The sequence below is a fragment of the Diadema antillarum genome, unplaced genomic scaffold, assembly GCF_040938485.1.
Source record: "Diadema antillarum isolate AM-2024a unplaced genomic scaffold, OU_Dant_1.0 seq00000368_RagTag, whole genome shotgun sequence".
Taxonomy (NCBI): domain Eukaryota; kingdom Metazoa; phylum Echinodermata; class Echinoidea; order Diadematoida; family Diadematidae; genus Diadema; species Diadema antillarum.
In genome coordinates, this window is record NW_027271369.1 from 3,315,074 (window position 1) to 3,341,292 (window position 26,219).

A 26,219-nucleotide genomic window follows, 5' to 3' on the forward strand; every position below is an offset into this window, starting at 1 on the left:
GTGTGTTTTAAAGAGGATGACAAAACAACGAAGATGTAAAGGATGAAAGGTATCAATCATTCCAGTGGGAACAACTAAATGGATTTTGAGAAGAGAATATCAGAAAGCCAGGAGTCAAGATAGAAATTAAGAAATAGCATACGGAAGGGTTGTCATGGCAGAATGTAGATAGTAAAGACACATAAATACACTCGCAGTGTAAGACATGTACAAAACATTTGATTTTACCAAAATTAAACTATTTACATGCTACCATCGGCTCCAATCGCCATAAATAGATATGTTTCTGCTTCTTCTGCTATAACTACACTAACTATTTGCTGTTACTACTACCACCCTGATTATGACAGCAACATGTAAATTTACATGAGGTTGGAAACCAGTAGTTAAATTTCTCATGGGAATTGGAATTGAAATGAAATTATGAGATGCTGTGTATTAATTCAGGAAATTAAAATCCTCATCAAAATTGGCTGTAGTAGTCACTTAAGAAAAGGGTGATAGATCTCTATCTGAAAGACAATCAACCATTAGATAATTTGACATAATATGAGATGTTTGCCATAGTTGGTGCTTTAGACGACTTCATCCTGGTAAAACCGTGGAATCTATCATTTTCCTCTCTGAATTTTCTTCGTTCATTTTACTTATATCATCTCTCTTTCTCAAACAAAACACACATACACGCACACGAACACATGTATACACATACATATATACATACAATTAATGATTATTGCATGTATATATGTATGTGTATATAGTATATATATATATGTATATATATATATATAACACGTATTTACATAAATTGAGATATTAATATGTACATTGATTTTTCAAAATGTGTCCAAAGAATTGTGTTCATATCATTAACATTTTTCTCACTTCACTTTCAAAGAAATGTTCCTGCTTTACTGCTTTCATTTGTCAATTTTATCATAAAACGCTGTTTGCATGTAATCATTTATAAGTAATTACATAATGATATATATACATATATGTATATATGTATATATATATATGTATATATATGTATATATATATATATATATATATATATATATATATATATATATATATATAATGTAATATGCATACAATTGTATAATTGTATTACACATTATGTAAATAATTATATCATTATATATATATTCCTGGGGGGCGTTTCATCAACGAGTTCGTCGGAGGTTTTCACCGACAAATTTGCAATCAGCCAATCAGACGCAAGGATTTCAGTAGCTTTTCAAATTTGTCGGTGAAAACCTCCGACGAACTCGTTGGTGAAACACCCCCCTGGTGCTCAGTTGTCTAGAGATCCCGTATCGGGTATCAACTAATCTGCCTTTGAATTTTGATGGGTAATTAGGCCCTACCGTTTCCTTTAATTGTTTCATATGTCCTGACTCATTATTGCCTTGTGAGTTCACTACGTTTGTGTAAATATGTTAATGGTGCACCATCATAATCATAATGGTTTGTGTGTCTGAAGAATCTTCCGGAATGTAATTACTTTTGTTTGGCATACGTCAACCACGTACAAAACCTGGGCGATACTCGACAGCTATTCTTTAATAGTATACTATGTTTTATTCTACATGTCTCTTAAATTATTAGCAATCTGCATTTGCCAAATATATACAAACATTTACAGAAATATTTTATGTACTTATGTACACAAGGGACGCATACACAGGTGCTGTATATACATATATTTATATAATATATATAAACACACCTATGCGTGATTTCACATACAGATAAGTCTGACGGACGAAATTATATTTCACACAAGAATAACTTTTAGATAGATTATATCACTTACAGCCGTAACTGTAAGACTACAAAATAATCAACAAACATATGTAACAAAGAAACGCTCGATGATATTTTTAGCTATCAATTCCCCCAAAGTTACTAAACGTGTGGTTTCGGTCTTCTTCATCTTCAACTGTCTAAAAGTACGACACTAATTGCTCTTTTTCTGCAGAGAACGAAAAGCTAGCATGATTTCTCTTTTTTTTTTCCCAGAGATAGTTTGATATAAACTCTTTGTACGAGATGATATGTGAAATATTCAGTGGCAGTTAAAGCGGTCAAAAAGTATCCCTTTCCTCTAAATTACACTAAAAGAAGAAAACAACAGCAGGAGAACTTTTTAAAGAAGTTGTTAAGGTCTGAGGTGTTCTAGCAAAAACAAACTCTTCTTAATGTACATTATTAACTCTGACATTATTTTCCTATTATGTGAATGGAACATTACATTAAAAGCAAGCAAGTGGTGATTTACGTCAACTTTTATGTGACCTAGAAAATCGTGCGATGAATCACAGAATGTCCAATATCGAGTGGCGGTCACAAAGACATAGGTAGATCAGTGTGGTCTTAGTGACAGATTGGCAACTGTCTTTCTCTTTCTCTCCCTCCTTTGTGAAATAGTTTTTCGAATATTTTCTCAAATTACAATGTAAGAATTGCATTCCCGAAAGAAAATGAAGCAATTCCTTATCACGTGTTCAATGTTAGTCACTCATGTTTACGCCGAGAGCAGCAGCGTGCTGCTTAGCGCGCATGCGTAGACTCTCGATGCTGCTGGCGTGCACGCTGTGCCCCACGACAGGGGAAGAGACCGCCGAGTGCAACACTGAGGGCGCGGAAGGCCAGTTCAGGGCTGTCGGTAGATGATGCGCGCTGAAGAAGGCCGCGGGAAGCATGGAGGGATGACGGTCGAAGCCCGGAAGATAGCCGAGCGGCGCTCCAAAGGTCGATCGCGGGAAGAAGCCGCCAGTGCTGACATCGAGAAACGGGGGACGGAAAGCAGGCAGGTTCAGAGCCGACTTGGTCGTGATCGTTTCGAGTCCCGAAGCCGAGCTCGTCTCATATTTGTCTGTTGCTTCTGGAGAGTAAAATGTGAGATATAAAAGGTGCTTAAAACCAAAGCGAAAACACTGAAGTCACGATATTAGTAAGAAAGGTAACAAAATGAACACTCCGACAAACTCGAATTAAATTTTCACTTGTAATCACTTTTGTATTTCATTATAATCAATTATTATTGTGTACATGCATGTCACCATGATCACGTTGTACCAGCAGATGAAAAAAAAATCATTCGGCAAATGAATGGTGATCATTGACGGAAAGGGAGCTGTGAAAAAAATAAAAATAAATAAACAAATAAACAAACAAAGAAACTTACTGTCTTGAGACGTAGAAGCCGGTGACGAAACCGAAAACGAGTCCCCGTCTTTCTCGTTGGATCCGCTGCAAATCGACGACCGATCGATGTCGTCCTCCTTCTTCGACAACCGCGTCCTCTCGTCGCTCCGATTTTTCTCCATGTCACTCTCAGTACCGCGAACATCGTCCTCCTCCTCGTCATCGTCCTTTTCACTTCCATCTACATCGACATCGACATCGCAGTCCCTTGATATGACATCATCGGAGTGCGAAGAAATCATAGCACTGCGGAAGTGGTCACGGCCGAATTCCGTCGGGTGTCGTCGGCACTTGTCGTCGAGGTCTTCGTCAGTGAGTTTTGTGGTCTCGGGTGCCATCGACTCGGTCTCCGTCTTGTCGGCATTGCTGTGGGAATCGTCGTCGCAGTCGTTGATAGATTTGTTCCTCTGCTGCTTCCTGAACTTTGCTCGTCGATTCTTGAACCAGACCTGTCATAATACGAACATGGTTTGTTGTATGTATGAGATAAATGATAATACGTTTACAGCATAAATATATGTTACTATACATCACATAATTGGCAAGTGTCAATGACAACAATTTCGTCGCCAAAAAAATATTCTATTACTTCTCAAATCTAGATAAGACGTATCAATAACAAAACGGCAAAATGTATGCATTTCAACGTGCTTTACTAAAACCCTGAGCATGGTCTAATGGCGGAAGTAACTCTGAATTTGGTCAAAGACTTGAGCTGATACATGAACAATAGGGTCGATAGAGCATGAGCGTATGATTGGCTGAATATTTTAATACGAAGTGGTGATCAAACATTTCTTTTTAAACGTCATCTTTCGATAAGTTGCTCTTGGTGGCCGACGGTTAAATTACAACACATGTCATCTGAATGATCTTCAACAAACTTCTGTTCTCTAAATTCCCAAGGAAAATCATGCACTGTGGTAATTTATTTACACACCTTTGAAACAGAACAAAGTGATTTTCATAATCATCGCCACTAAGCATAGTGGAGCAGTGTAGGAAACATTTGAACATTGCTAGTGTCTCGAGAAACACATCGTGACATGATTGCCAACAATCGGATGGAAAACACTGTTATGATCATGAATAAAGGTATAGAAATCCTTTCATCCGATGTTCTTAAAGAAAATTTGACCATTTGACCATTTTGCTGATTTTTTTTTTTAAATTTGCAATTAGATGTATGTGTATAGTCATGAAACAAAATGAAAAAAAAGACGACATGGTGATGATACAAAATGTGCTCGCCAAAGATAAAGCGACGCTGGAAAAAAAAAAATGTTGCGCATGTTTGTCGACTTGCCGTAACTTTCTTTCGCAATGTGACCATTCCATAAGAACCATGAGAACAGTGAAATCGGACAGATACTCGAATAAAAGGGACACACTTTCATATTTTATCAACAAACCAGTGATTAAACTTTATTTTCGTCCCATTTAATCAAGCTCAGCTCTTCTAAAACTCTTGTTGGACTCACTTGTATTCTTGCTTCAGGCAGGTTGGTGCACATGGCCAGTCGTTCCCGCATGACAACATCCGGGTAATGCGTCTTTGCGAACGTTTTCTCGAGCGCCGCGAGCTGCTGGTTGGTGAACGCAGTGCGGCTGCGCCGTTGCTTGCGGTGGGCCCCGTAGCGCGCTTCCAAGATGATGTCTGCTTTGGGAACAATGAAAGGAGAGGAAGGGAGATGATTATGCATTATTCAAATCGAAGGTGTCTCGATCGCTTCACCAAATTCCCTTCTCTCTGCTCTGAACCTTCTCTCTTCTTTTTTCCCTCCCTTTCTCTAAATTCCTCCGAGTACCAACGATTCTTCATCTTTTAACACGGCCTTTGAGGGATTCTAATCTAATTCAGTGAAGGCTCATTAGCCCATCATAATGTCCGTCTCCCACTCAGTGAAAATAATTATACACAAATGAACGATAGGATGGTGTAATTCCTTTTATGTGCCGATATTACATTGACGTTGATCGTTGTACGAAATCACCTGGCGAAATGATGTGATATTAACGTCGATGACAGACATTGTGGGATTTACAGCATTACTAACCAATATATTCTTTCCGATGGTTTATATAAATGTCTTATACAAATTGACATATACATTATATATATCATGTAAGTGTGTGTGTGTGTGTGTGTATGTGTGTGTGCATGTGAATGGAGTTGAGTAAGAGAGTACAGTATGTACGTGCATAATCAGGAAAAAAATACAATTACTGTTTGATGGAAGTATAAACATATCGTCTGTAACGTCTAAAGATTTTACCTTGACATGTTGGGTGTGCCCATGGTCCCACTGCGAGAAGGCGACATGTCAGAGTAACACTACAGTAAAATACCACAACATCTCAATGCTTGGTAATGGTAATTGTTGAGATTTGGGGAGGCCCTAAGATTGATCTCATGTCGGTCTTGATAATGTATTATACTTAAAAGAGAAAAACTGAGAGCTCCTGATCCATCAAGGCGTCATAAACGATGTAGTGATGACTGCTTGTTGCGGCTTTGCTAACGACACCAATCAATCATCCAATTCATTAGTGGCGGGGTATTAAATTGAGCAAGTCGAAGGCTTTTCTCAGCCAATTCATCCCAGATTTCCCCCCATGGTCGTTGTTTGTGTGACGCGGGAAACTCCATTTCCTGTGCAACTAACACCACCACAATCAGAGCGATTACATCGTATCACCATGACAAAATTCCTCAATTATTCAACTCTTCACGTTTTGAGAGAATTAAGGGTCTTCTCCACTTACCTAAACAGCTTTGTGTTTCTTCTTTTTTTTATATGTTTTGTTTTGTTTTTGCTTATGGGGATGGTCACTGAAACTGATGATATTAATTCACTGTGGACAGACAATGTTGTAATTTTTAAGAGGGTGGGGATAACACACTGAAAGGGATGCATCAATCTCCAGTCCAGCCCCGTAGCCGATACATCTCTCCTATCATCGCCGACCCAATACAAACCATATCCCTAGTACTCCTCCTGCTAATCAAGTAGTTGTCTCTTTCAGATTAGTCATTCCATTCTTCTACATGGTTCATACCATTCATCTGTGGGTTTTTTTTACCCCCTCGCCTAGCCCTGCACGACCCTGCATCCATGCCTTTCCCTGCCACAAGTACGTGTCAGGTTGCCCCTTGACGTGAGTCACGATGTACATGTTACTCTGACATGTCGCCTTCTCGCAGTGGGACCATGGGCACACCCAACACAAATCACTCGCCCATTAGCAATCTTTACATCAGCTTTACAATGATCAAGATACATACAGCACCCCCGCCAAACAACCGATATCGTTGCACAAAAGCCAACAATCTACGCGCATTAAGCGATTCTGAAATCAAACTCGACACTATTTACTCCACGAAAAAAAAAAAAGAAGACTGAAAGAGGAGAAGAAAAACGCACAAGTGTCCACCCCTTTTCAAGAAAAAAAAAGGGAACAAGAAGAAAAAAAAAAGCAGCGGGGAAAAATGGGCAATAAAGCTATCCACTGCTCAAACGCAACGGTTTTGCGATGTGCGGCATGGTCCCATGGGTTAATCTTGCAGCGGGCAGTACCGCTGATCGGCGAGGCGTTTTTCCGCTATCCGGAGACGAAAAACGTGCTGAGCATATGGCGAGGTGTATCAAACGCACGACTTGCAGGGCATGAAACAAGACCATTGAAAACCGCTTACAGCCCCTCTTCTTGTTTCACCCTCGCTCCTTTTTCTTACACATGAAGAGACTGATTAATAAGTTTAGGCTTAAATCGGGTCGGATTAAACCGGCTTAATATTATTTAAGCCTGCCATAAGGGGTTTAGAATTTCATTGGATTTCGACCGCTAACACCTGTCGAACACAGCGACAGTTTCCAACTTACAATCACTTTCTTTGTGTCGGTAAATTCATAGCGCCGACGTCCATTTTTTTTTCTCCAAAAAAAGACGCACAATTTACGAGGGATGAGGAAAATAAAGGAAGGACATTTAAAAAAAAAAAGCATAAATATTCTTGAATGTGGAATAGAAATGCTGACTTTGCAGAGTTTTCCGAATTCACCATCTTTTGTTTCATTGTAATTCATGTTTATGGATGGACAATCCTACTAGGGATCAGTTACTTGAATTTCAATTCCTCCTCAATTGTCTTGCTGGCATTATCACACATTGCGCCAAAATGATGGAATGATGAAACATTTTCCCGCTTGTAATCAAGGCATTACAAACGGAAAGTTTTGATGATGTAATAACACATACGGACACACGAGGAGGGCAAGACGAGGCTTCTGGTGTGAAATCAATTCCGACTTTAAGAGTTGAAGAGTTTAAAAGAAAAGATAGTTCAACGCAACTGCACTCCAATATTGAATGTAACTGTACTTTCGAGACGATAGAATGTCATAATTTCCTCGTAATTTACGTTTCCACTCAAAATCACAGACAATCACACACAACAGTGTAATAAGAAGTTAGATGTGTGAGTCCATTTTGATTTCATTAATCCGAAAACACACACACATTTTCTTTTTAATTCTGCTTATATTTCGTTTACCCCTCAAACTTGTCTGCAGATAAATCTTTACGCCACTTTGAGATCTATTTCGCGAATACGTATCTCGGAGAGAGAACCAGCTAGATGTAGGACGTATATAAAACAGCCACTATAAATTGATATTAGCGTGAACATAAACTACATCAGGCTTAGATAAAAATCAGAATTGAGATTCGATGTTTCTGAGGTAAAATTGAATTGAGTTGCCATCCAGCTTATGTATAGAAATTACATTATGCGTCTGCGAATAGACAGCTTCCACTCTTAATTTGTAATGAACAGTTTGGAAAACAAAACTAATTTCAAGTACATCCTAGACTTATCCCCCTTTTACAAAGAATTTATGGCTTATGCATGCATATAATATCTAAATGCACCTTTAAAACAATCTTGATCAGAATATGCTGTTGTGAACAATCGACATGGTATTTACACAGACAAAGTTTTTGACCCTTAATTGAAAAAAAAATCAAATGAAAATATTGCGTCATCTTGGCGGAACGGAGAAGTATAAAGCCCTTTCCAAAATTTGCTAATGAGATTTTGGTAGGGCATCTATTTTTACATTTCTCTAAACAGCTGTAATGTCATAGCCACACTTTATCCAATCTATAGTTAGACAACACTTAACACATCAAGACCCAATATTATCTCTCCTGATTCCAGCTAAAAACGACAACATCGATAGTAAAAGAAATATATGTGCGAGTTGCCTCTATTAGTTTTTGTTTAACGTTTTATGAATCAACAGGGGATAATGCTTTTCTTTTTTATCATAATTTCACAGCATATTTTAGGTTTATGTCTTCTGTCAATCTGTAAATGAACTATGGATATGCATATTCTGTTGTGATTATTTTGTGCTTGTGTGTGTCTTTCAGATAAATATTTCGACATGTCACAGTTGTCAATGTGCTTTTTTTTTTAATGTAAGAATATGAGTTCCAAGCCTGTCATGAGTCCTGGTCTGAACATTATCTGTTTTTGTCATGATTGTATTGCTTTATATTTTGTACAAAATGAAAGAATGAATGAAAAAGTTTGCATCTTTGACTAAACACACAATGATAACGTAACCAAATCACATCGTCGGTTTAAAAGCAAATTATGTTTTTAGTATACCAAACTACGGTAGCACACACACACACACACACACACACATGCAAATACGAATTTGAAAATCAAAATTTTAAAGATAGAGAAATTTTCTTCTGCAAATGTTTTGAGTAATTTTTCAGAGGTTTCGTGGGTTTCGATTTTTTAATGTAAAATGAAAACAACTGTTTGAATATCCATTTGAATTTCAAAGCCCCCAAGGTATTTAGAGATACAAGCACAATTTATTCCGCATCGGACAGTTAGGTAAGTTTAATTTTTTCATTTCCCTCTCTGAGGAGACAGAACGGTAATGCACATTTAACCCAAAATCGGTGAATGAAGCATACATATTTAACTTAATATTTGTTTACAACAATGTCATTGATGTTTGTGATGATTCTGTCAAAATTTACACAACGATACGACTCTTCCAGGAACCATTATAAAGATCGTTATCACTGAAAAGTACGGCACACGTGATTGATGATCAACAAACAACAAAAGTTTTCGCCGATGCGTCATCACAAAATAATCTTATGTTTGAATGCTGCTGACACAGCGACAAATATTTCTAAAGTAGATACAAGTTTAATCTAATCGGGTGTGGTGCCTGATGAAATGAAACATTGAGCGTGTTAATTCCTAGATAACTATCTAACCTTTTGATTTAAAGCACAAGAAATGAACTTGCTTTCGTTGTGACTGCTTTTTAGTATACGCACATTAACGTATAGTTGATTGCCACAAAAGTTGCATGAAGAGATCTTCTCAAATGAAGGTGAAATTCGTAAAGTGCATCTGCTTTTTTATTCCACGATCTGTTGAATAAGAAAGAGAAGTATGCCGTCTATCATTTTGAGAGAATCAACAAGTTATTCAACCGACTGGATGATGTAAATATAGCTCTATTTTACCCCGTGGTTCACGGGCGTCGAGTACTAACCTGCAAGACGCTCCGCCAGAGAGAGGGCGTGAGTCGAGGGTCGGTAGCCGGCCTGCATCTGCAGAGCCTGTTGGTGCATGCTGTACATGGCGCCCAGAGCCGCCGGGTTGTATCCACCGAAGTGCTGCATGACTGCCTGGTTCTAGGCACGTAAGGCGCTGTGATGGTGGTGTTGGGAGACAAAATAAGACAAAGCTCGAAAATGGCTTTCTTTCCACGCTGTTACAGAATCAAGGCACTAGGTTTGGTATTCAAATGACGTAAACAGTAGATACTTTGGTATATATGCGGATATTAATGTGACTGGTTGTGAGACGCATGAGATAACCGGTGGTTTGTAAGTCGCCTGAGAGATGGGAAGAGAGTGCGTATACCCACCGCTGGTTGGTGGATAAATGACCGCCCCTCGAACACGCCACGGCCGATTGGTAGCAGAAAGGAACTCAACAAGTATTATAAATGCACGTGCGATTACAACCACACCGCAGCGCCCCCTCCAAGCGACTTACTCCTCTAAAGCCTACAAGCCACAATGCTCATACTAATTACTTCCAATCAGAATCAGTAGATTAAACACTTCGTTTTGTTTATAGAAGAAGCATTTGTTGAAGAGTTTATACAGCCGAGTTGCATAGCAGAAGCAAAAAAGAGCCACTTGTCATATTTCTTGAGGGGTCTTTCTCGTTTGGCAAATATGCCCGGCACTGCATGCGGGTTGCTAAACGTGTCGCCCCGCTCGGCGGCTCGTCTCGCCGTAGCTCTCGGCACACAACCATTTGAGCGGTATGTTTGATAGCTAATAGCCTGTGTACACAACAGGGCCATAACTGCTGAAAAGGGCCCTCGTGATATTATATCAATTTGTGGATATACCCATAATACGCACTGACAGTGCTGGTAACTGCCTTCTATGGAGATGAAGTGTAAGCATATGCATATTTTAATACCTATCGGATAACATGCCTATATTAGAATTTCGCACAAGGGAAAAACAGTCTGACATGTGGTATCGATTTCCCGTTGAAATGCCACTTTACTGGAGTACTGTGTCATCGATGTAGACTGAAAGAGGAGGAGCTGTGATAATCATAGATTCCATTATCATAATCCAAGATAAAGAAACTGAAACTATATCTACGTTGCACTAAACCTTGAAAGTATGATGTATCATTCTGTTTCGGCGGATACGGAGCAACTTTAAGTGATTAGAAATGAAAAACTGGTGTGACATTCACGTGAATTTGTAAAAATGAGATTCAACAAAGTCAAGTTTATATATTTTCATGCTCTCACAATAATATACGCCTTCTTATAGTACAAACTATTCTTTTAAGATACAGTAGACCCATCACAAGGGAGGAACTGATTAACTGGGTATTAAAAAAAACCTGTTCCATGGCAAAAATAAAAATCTTGTTTTGTTAAATTCTCATCTTGCCTTTGCAGTCAATAAGGACAAACCATATAAGTTTCTAACGTCCTTTTCAAACTTGCGCCTGCTTTGTTATGCTACATAATATATACCATTGTGAAAGGCATGGTGATGAAATACGAATATCGCTGAATTATCAAATGATTTATAGATGGAACAGGAAAGCGATGATGACGAAACGTGTCTGTTTGAATATCTGGGTGATCTTCTCCTCTAATCAAAAAGCTACCAGAAATACAAAAACATCACAAAACAAAAACAAAGGTATACAGATTTCATATTTCTTTTGTCAAACAAACATATTACATGCTTACCATCAATTGTTATTATATACCTGAAATCAATAAGTCGAACATTCATTTTTTGAATGAATTTGTATTCACTTTAAATGAGCTATGTGAATGTCTCGCTTGCACGACTAACAAACAGTCTTTGAGACTTTTAGATCTACAATAGCCTGTGAATTAAGACAGACTTAAACTATTTGCAGTGAAGTGAGGCAAGCGTTCGAGTAATCATATTGATTATTATGTACATTTTTGTCGAAGACGTCGTTTGTAATATCAACATGCAATATTCAGTTGTGATATAATCGAACTGTCTCTGTCATTTGTTTGGAAAGGTCTTCAAACGAGATCTTGTATCTTGAATTTGGAACCAACACGGAGTTAATTATCTTTTGGTGATTATCATCTATAAAAGAAAAGGATTAATTGACAAAGACAACAAATATCAAGACATCAGCTTGGTAATTGATTAAACAATCGATTTAAGATTTTGATTCTTTGACTCTTTTAGTTGACTGTTGGTTAGACTTATCTCTGCCAGGTTGAAAATGCACTCGCATAAACTGCACAAAGATGACATCTTCGCAAGAGAATTTAAGAGTGTACATAATAACGGCGTTCGCCAATTCGGTGCCGGTTTGTTTCTCTCTTACATATACCGCTGCATCTTTGTAAATTATATCGCTGACATGTCTCAAATGCACGTAATGATATTATCTGAGGAAGAAAACAGGTAGGCCAAATTAGATTCGATTCAATTAGCCTCGCCTCGGGTGTCTCTCTCTCGAATATTTAACGCAGAATCATCGTCTTTAAGAAAAGAGAAAGAAATAGTAATATCATTCGCCAGAATCGTCCATGACCGTCCCCGACGCGTTAGCTTCAAGAATCAAATGAAGACTAATTGTTTTAGCGGTTTCTTCGCTTCTTTTGTTGCTTTCCTTTTGACCATGGTTCGTTAAGTCGCTGGAAAGGGAGGGATGGTGGAGAGAGCATTGGTAAAGACGCAGCGGCCGCGTGCGCTTCATTGCATCTGCTTGTAGGAAATGCACCAAAAAATAAGACAGAAGAGAGCCAAAAATCATTTCTTCTAATTTAATACAAATCTTTGGTAACTTGTTTGCCATCAAGACGCGAAACAGAAAATATGTAATGTTCTACCAAGCATTATCATTACAATCATAACGCTTCTATCGCAGAAACAGGAAGGAATTTTGTTATAAGTTTCCCTGCCCCAGTTCGGAAACGAAATTACAGCTGATTAAATTGCTGGAACTTACCTGTCAAGCGATGTATGAGATGCTAGTTAATTAGTACGTCCAAGACTTTGCAATTGTTGTACCAGAAGCTGTGTTCTCTAGTCGACGCTGACAAAGGTAAATGGGTACACAAGTTAGAGTAACCTTCTTCCAGAGAGTTGGGTATTAAGTCAAAGACAGCCAGACTATTTGTGGTGCAAGTTAGCGGTCCTTCATCTAGTTTTCTCCCCAAACCAACGGCGGTGTGACGGCGTACTATCCACGTTTCCTCACATACACGCGCGAGCGCGGACGGCCTGTCGCACAACAAAAATCAACAGCCACTCACTCTCTGTCAAACATTAGAAAGGGGTGGAGTCACATCTGCTTCGCCTCATTAACTCCGACACTTTTGAATATATGGACTGATCGACTCGATAAGGGGGTGAGTCTTGTGCGCCGTCCCTCAAAATCATCAAGACTAAAAAGCTACATATCACAAGTGAATTCCCAACTCACAATGAAAAAGGTATTGCTAGCAACATAGTTTACATGAAGTCATTCGGAATTCATGTATGAGTCGGATGTTCGATGAGAAGAAGTTTGGCGCTTGCCTGCTAGTTTCCTATTTTGGGTACATTTGGAATAATCCTACCCCTATAAGTGGATCTTTTGTGTCCAGTGGTGGCTAAGCAAGACAGGCATCCGGTATTACTTCCACCAATCAGCCGACTAGGGGGCGACATCCCCTGACGCCTGTCTTGTCTTCACCCCTGTGTCCCATCAAACTAGGTCGAGGGAGAAAGCCGTCGTGGTTTCACCTATTTTCATTCTTCTTTGCATGTTAAAATAATTACGAACAATGCCTCCTCATCGCAGGAGCCCCTTAAATCGGACAAACATCGCAAATATCTCGCCAGACAATAAACAAACAATTAAACACACACACATAAAAAACACGCACATTGTATGAATATCGGTTTGAATGCTACATAAATATTGTCATTTTCAATGCTGATACCATAAGGGAAAAAGGGCTCCGTGTTCTATAATTGCGATGTCTGAGAGAGAGGTTTTTTCTGTCTTTGATTACTGATTTGTGTGTTGTTTTTTTCTACTGATCTTTTTGTAAGCAATTGTCACTCTTTGATTTGTCGTTATTTAGGCAATAGTATTAGGCAATTAAACTCAAACATCTTCCTAGTCATGGATCAGTAGTAAATGATGTTATTGGTGATTATCAAATTCTATGAAAATAATTTGTTCAGAAAGTAAATCATGCATCATGATATAGTCAGGTTCTAAATAAACTTCTTAACATGCCTTTAAAAAGAATGCTTACTCTAGGTGGAAAGCAATAGACCGAGAAGAAGCACTAACTGTTAAAAAAAGAACACACACACACATTGCATATTTTATCATATTTTTGGAACATAATGAATCATTGGCTCTTATGCGATTTTCAAACGAAAAAACGTTTTATCTGCTACACAAGGGTAATAAGTTCCCTATAATACTCTGTCAAGATGACTCTTTCAAACGTTTAGGTTAGATGTGGTCTGTACCGATATTCTCTCCATGTTTTACATACTTTTTTTTCTGCAACATTACTTAATTTTTGCTCTCACTTTCTTTTAACGCGATTATGCAAAATCTTCTTCCTCAGAGAAAAAGAAATCAAAGAATTGAAAAGGTTCTATGTAAGATCGAGAATGTTCTGCGTGATTTCTTTCTGACTTTCTAAAAGGGTCTTGCAACATCAGTCTCTGATGGAAGCAGACACAAACAAAATCGAGTTGGCGCTTTATTGTTCTCGTTGTATTGTTGAGGGGACAAAATTTCTTCAAGGCAAAGAATAATAATGATGATGATGATCAGTCCACTACAAAGAAGCTTTTTAGACCTTGCGGTTTTTAGGCCATGGTCAAACCACAATGCGGGGAGTAGCAAACCGGGTGAACAACGGGCTATCAAAATCTCTATTCAGGCTCTTATTTTAGCTTCCTCCCCCGTTTTTGCGTTTTTCTGTCGACTCGAAGGCGAGGTTAAAAGGAGGACAAAAATGGGGAACGTGTGATCGGTCTCTAATCCCACCTCCTCCTTGACGGAGGTGGCGTTTCCACGTATAGTTATCATAATGTCATCTTTGGAAGAAAATAACCATTATTCCCAGCGATCAAAATGCGTGGTGAAGATTCACACGCGAGAAATGACAATGATTGACGAAAATATCTCCATGTAAAACGTAGCTACCCTCCTCTTCTTGTTCGTATTCATAAGGTCCGTGTTTTGTTTCTGTTTGGTTCCTTAGAAACACATCGTCAAAATCAACACGAGTTTTCGTCTCCATGTAAAGGTTTTTCTCACCATCGGTTTGCCTTGTGATTTCAAAGTTTGACATAAAACTTTTTATTTCCTGGTTCGTTCTCTGACTTTTGCTTTTTCGTTCGCAACACGATAAGACCAGTTGACGACAAGATTCTATAAAGCAAATGTATATTAATGATGACGTGATTCTAAAAGGGTTTGAGCAAAGTTTGAATTCTTATCACTCACTGGATGCTGAAGCTCTCAAAATGATATAGTTTAACTGTTACTCTCAATTTGCAAATGTTATCCATTTGAATATTATTAAACAGATCAGATTGTTAGAAGTTTAATATAAATGAAAGCCGAATGATGCTTTATCATGTCATCAGACTTTCTCGAAACTGTCAATCTTATACTTTGTTTTCGTCTTTCCGTTTTCTGTCATATACAAAATGTATGATTCAAAGAAATTGTACGGCATACCTCAGCGGAACTTTCATTATCTGGAAAGATTGTTATGAATTAATATCTGAATAATTGTACGTATACAAAAGTATTGTCTGTATTTTTTTCTTTTAGAAATGGGTTTGTGTGTGTGCCTGTGTTTGTATATGTTTATTAAGAAGAATTATGCAAACAATATCATTAATGAGAATATTTGAGTCTGCTGTTTATAAACCAATCTGTATAATTCCTCAGAGCAGAAAGATGGCTCGATACACATTTTTGTAAGTAGAAAACAAAGGGTTGATAAAGGGATTTCATTTGCTTAAATGATTTTTTTTTTTTTTTTTTTGGGGGGGGGGGGTAAATTTTCGGCATATGCCTACATTGTGTACCTGTCTGATGCCAGAATAGGATATCCTGCCATGTCTGCAATGGACCTAGGAAATACCGGAAACGTTTTCAAATTCACAGAAACATTTTTTTATTCATTTCAGTGTGAAGAGATAAAGATTATGATTAACCGTATTTGTTAATACATTATGCATGCATGTGTATATTGTGTAAAAATATCTACATACAATGATAAACAAAGAGGAAAATTAAAAGGGTGTTAACAAGTCACATGCTTACAAGCTATGTACATTACGTCGATGTGGTGCAAAACAAGTTTGTCATGTACATCTCACGCTCAGTTTTCAAGCTTGAGGCCTGGCATGCTTGGTGAACCTAAAATGGACGTATAACCGATAACTATGCTTAATACATGAGATGCATGGGCGTACCTCTAACAAGGTTCACATTCCATCCGAGAAGTATATATCAATTCTTTTATGACTAAAGATCACGTTAACCCTCTTGTGATAATGAGTCAAATGTGCACAAAATTTTACACACGTTAATATGGATATGAAATGCTTTTCATATTTCCAATAAGATAATTACGAAATACCTGTCAACCACTTTTCTGAGTGTGTGTAGTCAACATTTTATGTTTGTAGTTACATCCCACTTTTGATCTCTGGCTTTTAGACATAAAAATCAGAATAGACTGATTTGTCAATTATGTCTTTCCGGTACTGTGAATATTATGTTAATGGATGATTTCTTTCCTTTTCCAGAATATGTATTAGAAGAAATAATCGAAATATCCAAAGGCTTGGAAATGTTGTATTTTTTTAGATATCTGGGGACCCTAAGACGAATCGAATGAGGAAATTGTGAAACTGTCAGTTTCGCTCGCCCGTTTGCTGTCATATTTTGTGAAAGAAAAGGTAAAGAGAGGCGCCCGTTTCTATCGCCGGTTACGTAGACACGGTACTTCACCTAAACACCTACCTCAGTGTTTGCTGTTTTTTCTACCACCTTTCTTTAGCAACAAGAACGCAGGATGCTGTTGACCATGACGCCAAACTATACAGAGTTTGCGCTAGATTTGACGATCAGAGATGACGCCAGAATATGACATTATTATTATTGTGTAATTCTGTCTGCGAGCAAGTACGCAGCAGGTATTCCTCCTTTCTTCTGGTTCGAAATGACGCTGTAGTAGAGAGCTACATCTAGCGTACAAAATAATGTTTTGTTGTTGTCATTCTGTCAACACATTAACCGTTTATAGCCAGACTCTCGCTCCTTCCTACACTATAATGTTGAGAATAATTCTCTCATATACGGCTTTTTTTCCGGTTTCTCCACTTACTCTCAAATCGATCGTTTGGAAGGCTACCAATCTAAGACTTGCTGTATCTGAGACTCGATGATCTGAAACGATTGCAAAGCCCGCGTGAATTGCGGGATCCTGAGAAGGTAGAATGGCGGAGATCGATGAAGAGTTTTCCCTTTTCCAGCCCGTGCGTGAGCCCGCAAGCACATATTATACACAATACATCACCATGACTTGATTTCTGAGACCTTTGAATGTTAACTCGTCGCTAACGTGAAGAAGAAACAAAAAGACAGGGAGACGAGAACCTACGACCAATGACTGACGATTATCCATGACTTGTGATGAAGAATCCATACTTGCTCCTATTATTTAAAACTTTAGGTAAAAAGATAAAAATAAAACCACAACTGAATTTAGATGTGACTGAAAGTAATAAAAAAAAACTACAACAACGTGTTGAAACCATCAGCGTGCTGAAATCGCAATCAATCACTTTTGGCAAAATAAGATTGAACCAAAGAAAATGCATGATTTGCCTTCTTTAAACAACAGTCCTTGAAATCTCCTCGAAACCTGGAAGATTATAATCAGCCTATAGCACTCAACCATCCGTTGAATTAGAAGGAGGAGATTCAAGGGAAAAAAATAACATATATCACACACATTGATACTAATACGACAGTTTGCGATTGATATGATACGTAGGGGCTATAATAGTAACTGTCATGCCACATTGCGCTAATATTTGTCGTAGCATGCCCGTGAGATTTCTGTTTCTTTTGATTTCCCAAAGTTTGGTTGTTCAAATTTCAAGCTGCTCCGAGAGAGAATAAGAGCATAAAGAGAGAAACAGCAAAAGAGACAGAGGGGTAGGGGTGGAGTGAGACCTGAGTAAAATATTTGATTGCTTTGGTTGCTTTTGTAGGACAACACTGATCTGAAAAGGACCGGGTTTATGGGGTGAGTAATTGATCGGCAAGTCGGCGACAAATTGCTGTACATTGTGCGGCTAACGGCTCGTTGAACTGAGCAGGGCAATTTCCACCGTAATCACATCCTGAACCGACCAGAATGAGTCTCTACTATCTGTATTACTAGAAAGTTTGAATAAAATTGTGGTTTGCTCTTGGGCTGTTTGTTTCTATCAATCTTTGAGGTGGCTGTTGTTGTTTTGAAGGAAGAAGGTTATATAGACCTCATTTCAGCTTTTTTAATCGTATTGTCTATGTAGGAGCATGAATAGAATATTCATAATTCATAAGAGATACAAAACCACAATTTTCAAGTTACGCTGTGCTTGCATTACACTCTACGCGCACGTATGTGGATATGCATCGTAACTATTATATCATATCGTAAACATACTTAAACAGTAAAATAAAGATATATATCGTCTTTTGTTGCCTTTTTTTCTTCATCCAAGTAGAGTTTACAAATCGTAGCATTAACCAGTCACGAAAAATGCATCGGAGTTTGATCTTCTCTGGGAAAATTGTGTCGAATTCAATGCAAATGCTATAGAATGTCGTAGATAATGATATTGATTTGTTACGAGTTTTGTTTACTATTTTCTCTCGACTTACCATTCATAATAAAATCTAGACTTCAATTCTCATTTTTTTTTCAATTTAATTATATTTATTTGTATCTGACAAAAGCGTAACATCATACAAAAATACATTCTATAAATCAAACTGTTTTGATAATAATATTATGTGAGAAGCACGTTATTAGCACAAGGTGAGTCATTAGGGATATTACAAATAAGATAAATGATATACGAGAAATAATGCATAATTTGCAGAGTTGACCGAAAAGTAAACAATATATGATGAGGGAAAAGGGTGATCCACTGGAAAATAGAGCTTTAAAAACGTATATCACTCAATGAATCAGTGATTCTTCAACATTTCTTTTAATAACAGAGCTACCAGACGTAATCTGAGAACATTATCAGGTTCTATGTGCACTTTCATCTTCAGCTTTACTTCTAATAATTGTATTTTCATGCTAATCGGAATCAATTCGTTGTTCACAATGATTACCAAATTCTTCAACATTTCCTTTTACCCGATAAGACGAAGCACGATCAGCAACAAACTGTATCAAAAATTAGTGCTATAAAACATAATATCATAGTGTGATCAAATCTTGAACAATGTAGCTATATATTTGCCTCCGCCACATGATATCATTAATTTTATACAATAATCTTTTTTTTTTTCTAGTTCTTGCCCTCATTGCCAACATCCTGTAGGCCTACTTGTCGTTGTCACCCCATATAAACCACATCAATTGCTTTACTCCGCCCCAAAATGAAGATGACGTGCCGGTAACGAGAGAGAATTAAATCACAAGTACAATGCGGGTAAACAAGCTCCCAATTACACAGCTCTCTGCTCCTATTCATGTTCACTCTAAACTTACCCAGCTCACAATTGAACCGCTCTCCAGAGATCTGGTTTCAACTATTCAATGAAACTCACATAACTCGTATATCCGCCGGCGATTTTTTTTTTCAAGCCTTTATGCAGACATAATTCATTCCATTTCTTTTCTTTCATTCTCTCTCCCTCTCGCTCTCTTCCCAATCTTGTCAAAGCAAGCAGGACGGAGGGGGCAAGGGCAAGCGGCTAGCTCGGCTGTCTCGCCATAGCAGGTGCGGCTTTAGTCACGGGCCGTGAAGGTGCCAAAATCTCCACCACGAATCGATACGTGTGGGACTAGGCCGCGCCGAGCGCTATTGTCTGCAGTGCCCAAATCCGCCGGAATCTTGGCATTACGATTCCGCTATGTCTGCGATATCCTCTTGTCTGTAATAACATTGATTTTTGGCCTTGCCGGAAATTCTTTCCGTCGATGATGACGTGATTACGGGGTGTTTGAGAGGTAGTGCTATTCTCTCAATAAAAATTCGATCACGGAGAATAAAAAAGCTGGGAATGTCGGATCAGAAAGGAAATGATGGGCAGGCATACAGTATTTCACATTCTATGAAGGAAAAGAACAACAAAACACCCACAACAAATAAAACAAAACAACCAATCCGGCACCTTATATCATGGACACCATCTGACTACATGATACATTCAAAGACATCAGAACAGAACAGAGCAGAGCCGAGCAGAGAGAGATAGATAGAGATATGGGGGAGGGGTGCAAGAAAGTCGTTTTCACTGCATTCATTGTTCAGGCACCAGATGGTAATGGCATGAAACGTTTGGTGCCTTTGTTTTTGCATATAGATCCCTGCCATCCTGAACATTTGTGTGAATGCAATATGAATGTTGAAACAGGAACACTACAGGACCAGTCCTCTACTTCCGCATCAGATGTGATGTGATGATGTGACGTCAAATGTGTTCCGATTTATTTTGCAGAGAGCGAAATAGTAGTAAGTAAAGACGTGACAGTTATTTTGCTGACCATGGAAGTTTGTAGAAAAAAATAATGTATACCCTACAGTCATGTCATCCTGTTGTGTTTTTCCTATTTTGTTCTGTTTCTGTTTTGAATTATTTGGTGTAAGCATTTGCAATGCAGCACTCTCATAGAATGTATTCTTTGAGTGGTTCACAATATACTTGCATGCTCTTTAGTGAACTTCACAGTTCTTTTTTTTCTCCATAGACACAACTTTGTATTTTGCCGGTATCCATGTATTATCTTTATTTGTTAATAATCAGTTAATTTTATACAGTCAAATGCATATTAGATCATTCGTAGCATACTCTATGTTATCTTTTGTTGGAAAAGAGAATAAAAATAAAATGAATTGAATTGAAAAAATATGACATCAAAAGGAATATGGATGAAAATCAGAAGGGACAGTGATACCATCCCCCCACGATTCCTCCTTTGTGTTTGTACACACAAGTATCTTAACGTAATGTTGTTGGTATAGATTAATTAGCAACGGCAATACCTTTGACTCCATAACTTTCTTATTCTGTATCCCGTTTTATTTGTAGTTTTTGTTGGCCTGATTTATCAAGGTGTATATTCATGCAATTTACTTGAGCATGGAGTAAAATTGCACTTTAAAGAGATGGTATAATATTGATTGAGGTGAGGATTCAGCTTTCAACTTTTTGCAAGATTATATATATGATTATGGTTTTTGATAACAATAACAATTATAATAATAATAATAATAATAATAATAATAATAGTAATAATAATAACAACAACAATAATAATAATAATGACAATAATAATAATAATAATAATAATAATAATAATAGTAATAATAATAATAACAACAATAATAATAATAATGGTAATGATGATAATACATTATTATCATTATTATTATTATCATTATCATTATTCAAATTCAGTTCAAATTTATTTTCATATTTCCATTTCCATTTTCTCAATGATGAGATTACAAAATTATTGACAACAAAACAAGAATACAAAATATATACAATCATGTCTTTTGATTGTAGAAGAAAAAGAAAAAGAAAATATACTTGACACAAATGTACATGGTCATATCGTGTGAAAATGTCACTAATAAGTATAAGAAATATGATTGGGCCTACATAAAAGCTTTCAAGCTTGTAAAACTGTAGGTTCCCGAGTTCATAGGCATATAATTTTACACGGAGAATGGATATGTTTGTCTTGACCAACTAAAATTACAACAGTACAAAAAAATCGATGAGTAATAAACTAATGAAACCACATAGGTATCGCACAAACCAGACTGCATACAAATCTCGCAGTGTTTGAATAACAAAAATGCTATATTATTAAAAGATGTATCGGTACCATGAAATAACTTGAATAACTTGGTGCTGCGGACAAGGACAAAAGACTGAGAGCATAAAAAGGTTGCTAAAAGCTTGGTAGTGTGTATCCACTAAGTAATAACTGTTTTAATTTACGTTTGAAGGTGAATAAGGAAGAAGTGATATCTATTATTATTATTATCACTATTATCATTATCATTACGCCTTTTGCCAAACTTGGGAGTCCATCAGGAATTCAGCAACCAGATGGTACGGTGGCCAGTAGTCATCATACAGCCGAACGTTTATGCATGGGAGACAAGATAATTCTTTACCACTGAGAGAAGTAGCTTTTTCTGATGTAGACATCTAAAGTATCTCCAGTATGTCATTGACCTTACTGGATTGAAGCAAACAAGAATCGAACACATTTCAGTAAGATATAGAAAGCATAAGCAAAAGAACAAAGTGAGAATCGGGCAGGGATTCACATGAGTATATCAATACAGGCGCAAGGGTGCGAACAGCAGGATGTACAAGGTTTCTTTATTCAATAAGATGGGTTCCTGTGGTAGCTCTCTTACTCAGAAATCATATTTGGGCTGTGTCGAGAACTGTTGATACAAAAGCGACGGCTGTTCTTCAATGACCCCCCCCCCCCCACCACCACCACCACCACCACCTTAAAAAAGTAAAGACATGAAAAAATAGTAATAAAAATTATGCGGTTATATGGAGGTTTTAATCTGACAGTAGCCGGGGGCTTCGATACGGATTATGGTCGAAACGTGTTGTTGCAATACCTTGATCGGATTAAGCCATTCAGGCTCTTTCAGGGAATCAAAATCGCATTATTGGTGGTTCTTTTCTCTGCATTTCTTTTTTTTTTTTGCTATCCCCTCTGTTTGTCACCACTGCAATGTAATGCTGACTCCATTGTACATAGTTCTAGTCTGTCAATGCCCCTCCCCTTCTAGCCCCCCCCCCCAAAAAAAAAAAAGAGAGAGAAAGAATAATGAAATAAAACGCATGTGAACCTTTAAAGGAATGCGGCCTATAGGTGTTAGATTAGGGGAATGCTCTTAACCTTGGACCACGTCATATTTTTTTACATGTTTTGAATTGAGAACATTACATAATGAGTTGCTCTTGGCACGTTATGTAATATGGCAGTTCACAGCCATGTTATAGTGCGATGAATTACGGACAGAAGATGCTGTTTTTATTTCTTATTTCATTTTTGCTCGGTTTTGCAATTCAAGTAATTCAAGAAGAATGTCAGTGCATTTACACGTCACCCAATGACTGAAGTATTGTTGTACCAACATTCTTTCTCGTTAATTCAAATGAAGTCCACCAAGATTAATATCGATGAAGACTGAACTCATACTTTTAAGATAATTGATAACACAGCAGCAGGTGGTTATTTTTATGGTTGCGATTGATATGAAAACTTGCTCATTGTATAGCGCGAGGTAAAAATATATCGACAAATGTCAGACAACCTTTAACTACATTTAAAAAAAAGCTAAAACACATCAAAAGATCTTTGAAAAAAAAAAATTCGGCACGATTTTATCAGTATTGCCAGACCTTTTCGAACGTTGTGTTAGAGGAAAGCTGAATGTGCTGTTCCTCTAATTCGTAGTTTTCCTTTTTGACAATTCAAAGGAGAAAGGAATGAAAAAGGTACGAAAAGGAGCGGATTTCGCGAGGTTTCCCTGCAAGGTAAATTCTTTCTGTTTTGCCCGAGAGGGCCCTTCGGATCAATGGCATAGTATATTGCGGCTAATGGTCGGTTATTGTTGATCAATTGAAGCCGGGCAACATTCCGGTAGAGTGTCGACTGTCAATCCACATCCCCATTTAGCGGCGAATGGCGCGAATGCGTTCACACTGCACTTGACCCCTTAATCGATACCGGTTAATCAACCTTTCCACTCGACTCCTCTACAGAAAGGCGCCCCTTTATTCGTCTTTATCAGACTCCGCTCTTTAGAGACTAGTCAGACATACTCCGTATGTAACACTTCACATAAATTCATGTACACGTGTAAATTCCAGGCAGATTTTCTTTTCCGAATCAACCCCTTTAAATGTCGCCTGCTATTTGAGTTATGATATAGCAATCGAAAATAGCGAACGAGTATTTCTGTAGAAACAATTATTGCTTTGAAGTGTCAGGTACAATTTTCCAGAGACGTGAATAATAGAAATGAATTCATCATAACAATTACGTACAAAGGGAAAATTTATGTGTTCAATACCTCTCCATGTGTTGGGAAGAGATGAAAGAAGATAGGAGGCTCATTCATTTATGGATAAAATATTATTTTATCTTTCACGAAAGAAAAACCATCCACTCTTCAAGAAGGTTCCAGAAACCTTTTCAACTTCATCTTACATGCTATCATAAACAAATTAATGTGTTATATATATATGTATATATATATCCACGTATTGTAAATATGCATTTCATAACTTTGCCTATCATTGATCACTCCGTATCACGTGACATAAATGCAGTGTAATAATGTTTCTTGCAACGATTGTACGGGAATTTTTTAAACACTTTATTAACTGGAGCAAATCATTAGTGGTACATGTTCTGTCATTCACCAGTTTAGACTAAGCAACACACCAGCTGCATAAATTGCTCTCATGTCATTCTATTTTACCTAGGCCTTTTGGCCTGGGCGTAACCACTTACAATGACTTAAAAAGCAATGTATTTTAATATGTATTTGTTGTCCATACATTCCAAGATAGTGCTTTGAAGATAATCATTATTGATTATTATATTTATATGCCCATACACACATACATACTGTTTACATAACATACAATATGATATACGTAATTGGGAACAACTATGATAACACTTGACGTCCCCGAGGAACTAATATTTTTCCCGAAGAGATTACATTTTCCCGAAGAGCTGCGCGCGTCAGGAAATGTATATAGCTCCCAAGGGGCTACCAAGTGTTATCATTACCACGATGGACAAGGCAACATTTGTTGTATCATTATCATAATGGCCTCCATTATAGCCCCGCCGGCCAGTCAAATTCTGGATTTTTTTCCCTCCTGACGTGCTGTCACTGCCCGCAACGTAATGATTTCCATCCTCGCTCCATTAGTTGATCATGTGGTTGCATTATGACCAATCGCCGAGAAGTATTTATCTAAACAGTATATATGCTCATAATAGTATACACATAATTACGTATATTATATAAATATCTATAATTCTAGGTGTGTGTGTGTGTGTGTGTATGTGTGTGTTTGTGCGTATGTGTGTGCTAGAGAGACGGAGAGGGAGGGGAGGGAAAGAGAGGTAATCATAGCTGTACATGACGTGTTCACGTCTAAATGCGTATTTTCAGGTGTGTGTGCGTTCGTACGCGCAAGCGCGCGTGAGTGAGTGATCCTCCAATAGCAATTCTATACCGGTGAGTGCTTTCCGACGTGTAAAGCCATTCCTGGTGGGGAAAAGAAGAGTTCCTTTTCTTCCCAAATGACATTCGGGCGGGAACTTTTCTCACTGTGAATGCGAAGTGACATTTAGTGTCTCATGTTTTCCTGTGGAAGGTAACTGATAGTAGTGCGAAGAGGAAATGTCGTTAGCCGAGGATTTCGTTACACCTTCGAGTGCGAACTTATGAAGTTAAACTCCTGAAGATCAGAGACCTCTAGCGCTGCCGGGACGAACTTGTCGTAGTTACCGATGCCTGGGCAATGTACCTTAGACAGTATAACCATGGTTACCTCATCCTTTGTCAGACTTTGGCGGTAATTTCTTCCATGTTTTACTACAGTTATCTCATGCTTTGACGGACTTTTGGCATAACATTTTGGGATGTACATGATAATGATCATAAATGTCCCTCTTCTTATCACGAAAGGGTTAACTCATACCGTTCTTTAACGTGATTTCGCGATAATGAAACATGGCGAAAACCCTCTACATCCTCTGTGAGTAGCCACATAAAGAACCAATGTTCTGAAGTGCTGTTAACCTCTTTGGAAACAGCATGCTTTCATGAATATTTGGAAATGTGTCTGAAAGAACAGAATTAGAAAGCAAGTAAGCGTACAAACTTCGTTGGATCACATTCAGGTATATTGCGTGTGAGCACGTAGTTGATATTTTTCCCGCCACAATTTCCATTCTCGATGCCGTCTGGCCATGAGGCCGCTCCGATACGTTTGGATCATTCTCCCACTACAGTTTGAACACAGCCTCCTTTCTAACATCAGCCAATGTTTTCTAAAGTCACAGGGGTAG

At 37.9% G+C, this 26,219-nt stretch overlaps 1 protein-coding gene across 1 annotated transcript; it reads right to left on the minus strand.

Annotated features, from left to right (window-relative positions):
• Positions 1 to 2,522: 2,522 nt before the first annotated feature.
• LOC139731302 (diencephalon/mesencephalon homeobox protein 1-A-like) lies at positions 2,523 to 9,945 on the minus strand. Its single transcript, XM_071642190.1, has 4 exons — positions 9,816 to 9,945; positions 4,701 to 4,876; positions 3,200 to 3,668; positions 2,523 to 2,896 (listed from the first exon to the last, which is right to left on the minus strand). Exons 1-4 carry the CDS (start codon positions 9,943 to 9,945, stop codon positions 2,523 to 2,525), a joined length of 1,149 nt encoding a protein of 382 aa, XP_071498291.1.
• Between the last annotated feature and the right edge of the window lie 16,274 nt (positions 9,946 to 26,219).